This window comes from Alligator sinensis, unplaced genomic scaffold (genome assembly GCF_000455745.1).
Source record: "Alligator sinensis unplaced genomic scaffold, ASM45574v1 scaffold330_1, whole genome shotgun sequence".
Classification (NCBI taxonomy): Eukaryota; Metazoa; Chordata; order Crocodylia; family Alligatoridae; genus Alligator; species Alligator sinensis.
The window spans coordinates 1,984,413-1,987,050 of NW_005842178.1; the positions used below are offsets into that span (position 1 = coordinate 1,984,413).

General features: G+C 40.1%; 1 protein-coding gene across 2 annotated transcripts in view; it reads left to right on the top strand.

The window, feature by feature from the left end:
* Positions 1 to 2,638, top strand: part of DAGLB (diacylglycerol lipase beta) — a 27,905-nt gene that overhangs the window by 10,704 nt on the left and 14,563 nt on the right. For both annotated transcript variants that reach the window (XR_003094635.1, XM_025206980.1), the window contains exons 5-8: positions 469 to 596; positions 1,075 to 1,201; positions 1,667 to 1,750; positions 2,481 to 2,558. Coding sequence is in view for 1 of the 2 variants with exons in the window: in XM_025206980.1 (XP_025062765.1) it covers positions 469 to 596; positions 1,075 to 1,201; positions 1,667 to 1,750; positions 2,481 to 2,558 (417 nt within the window). In the remaining variant the exon portion in view is untranslated. The remainder of the gene's footprint in view (positions 1 to 468; positions 597 to 1,074; positions 1,202 to 1,666; positions 1,751 to 2,480; positions 2,559 to 2,638) is intronic.

Below are 2,638 nucleotides of genomic sequence, written 5' to 3' on the forward strand. Positions count from 1 at the left end.
CCCCCCCCCCCCCCCCCCCGACTTGCTCCTGGATTCAGCTAACAGAGAGTCGGATCGAAAGAACAACTCTTGCTAGATTAATCTGTTAGAAAAATCCAAAACTTTTCCTCCCATCAGACCTGTCCCCCAAACAACTTAGTTGAAACAAGCATTCAGTTTTCAATACAAATAGCAGACAGTGAAATAATGAAACAGTGATTATTTTAAATAACTGGCATTTTTCCAAACCCTTGGTTTATTATTTGTGAGAGAGAAACGTAATGCTGTCTGTAAAATAAGGCTGAGCTTCTTTAAGGGTGGCCTGTTCCCCTGTAATATTTAGGGCTTTCTTCTATGTAAAGTTTGTACTGAAAATGTAAGAAGTTAAATTTAATTGGACTGCTAGTGCTGTTGAAAAGATTCAGGCTGTAATGGTGAAGTAACGTGTGTACCTGAAGCCTTTAATCTGGGCTTTTTTCCCCTCCTCAGGCTGATGATTTGGATGTTGAATTAGAAAATGCTGCTCACTACATGCAGTTTGCTGCAGCTGCTTATGGATGGCCATACTATATATTCACTAACCCATTTACTGCTCTCTGTAGACTTAACCGTGACTGGTAAGTTGGCGCAGTATCTTAAATCTGTAGCTTCAGGCATAATCCCATATACATATATGATCTCTTCTGTCACCTTTTATGTGAAACAAAGAGTGAATAAATCTGCCATCCAGCCTTGATTATTGGCATGACATGTCATCTTGTGAGGTGTGGCAGTACAAAAACTTGAGAAATCGAATACCTGGATAAACTCAGAGCTGAATGTGTAGCTGTGGTTAAAATGAATTTGTTCTGGAGAACTGTTTTTGTATTTTAGATTCTCCATTCTTTTCATGAGTTTCTCAAGATTATATCAGAACTTCTCAGTAATTACTTTTGTGTATTTTTCTTAAAGCCTTAAAGCAGTAGCTTCGAAGCTAGACTTTGAACTATGAATAGACACATACTCCTCCATGAATGTAATTGAAATCTGTTCCTGAAGGGAAATGTGACTAGCTTGAACTTGCAAGTTCACTTTAATCTCTTTTTGTTTTCTTAGTTGCAGAAGCAGAGCGACAGATCCTGATATAATTGGTGGTGATTGTTTTAACTTTCACTTTGGATCCATTTTAAGAATAACAGGGCTGCAGTACAGAGATTTCATTCATATTAGCTTTCATAACAAGGTAATAATCTGGGAAGCTATTTTAAAAAAAACCCCCAAAAAACCCAGAACAATTCCCTGCAATTTCTTGAATTCAGTAAGAAACCAAAAGCTTTGCTTTTCCCAACTGTCATGTTCTAAAATTAATACCTTGCAAAACCAGAATGTTCAAACAAAGCAATTTCAACCCTGGGCCAAGGGTTCTTGTTTAGGTAAGTGACACCAAAGTTAACATTACAGAAGGAAGAGACTTATTGAAACGATGTGTTGCAATGTAAAGCAAAACATTCCTGTAACCTTGTATGAGAATAATACAATTCCTTTTTAGAGCTCGCAAATAGATAAGAGATTGAGTTTACAAAGACAAGTTTATACAACTTCATAGAAGTTCAGTGTCTTTATTTCTCTCTAGAAAATAAAAATAAATGTTGACTTACGGTGGAAACTTGGTCTCTTTTGTTGAGCACTTTGTTTTTTCCCTCTTCAGATTTTTGAGATTCCATTTTTTGTCGCTTTGGATCACAAAAAAGAGGCTGTTGTGGTTGCAGTAAGAGGAACCCTGTCTTTCGAGGTATGGTGTCTGTTGTGTAGCACTGGCTGTCTGGAGATGGGAAAAACCCCAGTGGTTTAGAGGAGACAGACAGTGCATGTCTTTGTAGTGGCTAGAGGAAATAGTGCTACAGTAACGAACATTTGAATCGGCAACCAGAGAGAAATAGTCTTCTAGATTTAAGTGACGAGTGTCTGTTCTTGGATACATCAGGAGCTTAGGCGCCGCTTTAAGGGAGTAGTTGGAACATGGGCCAAGATTCTCTTTTGATGTGGTGGAGATGTGTGAATATATAGCTCACGTTTCACTTTTTTTTCACACAGTAATGAATCTGAGTCTTGTACTATTTGGTATCTTTCTGATGAGTTTTTAAATGTGTGTGCAGGGCCATCTTGGGGGTGGGGGGGCAAATTGGGGCGACCACCCCAGGCCCTGCGCTTTGTGGGGGCCCGGTGTCACGTCCAGCCACTTGGCACTCCCCCGCCCCGCCGAATCCGCCACTGGCTTCCTAGCATTGTGGGGCAGGGCCCCATGCAGGCTGATTTCCCCCGGGACCCACACCCTGCTCGGGGGTGGGGGGTGGTAAGAGACATTTGTTCTCAAGTTAACGTGCGGTTACTTGTAGGCTTGAAATTTATTTAATGATATCACCACATCATGTTCTTGCTGTAACAGTGTGTCACAGATTGTGGTTTCATGTAAATGCCTTTAATCTAATCTAATGGCTAAATGTCTCACTTTTTACCTGCAGGATATCATCACTGATCTATCAGCAGACTGTGAAGACCTGACACTAGAAGACATTCTGGAAAATGGCCTTGTACATAAGGTGTGTGTTTACTCTTTACCTCTGCAAAGTAATATATTTAAGGGAAAAATCAAAGTACCAATTGTATTCCTTCAGTTAAG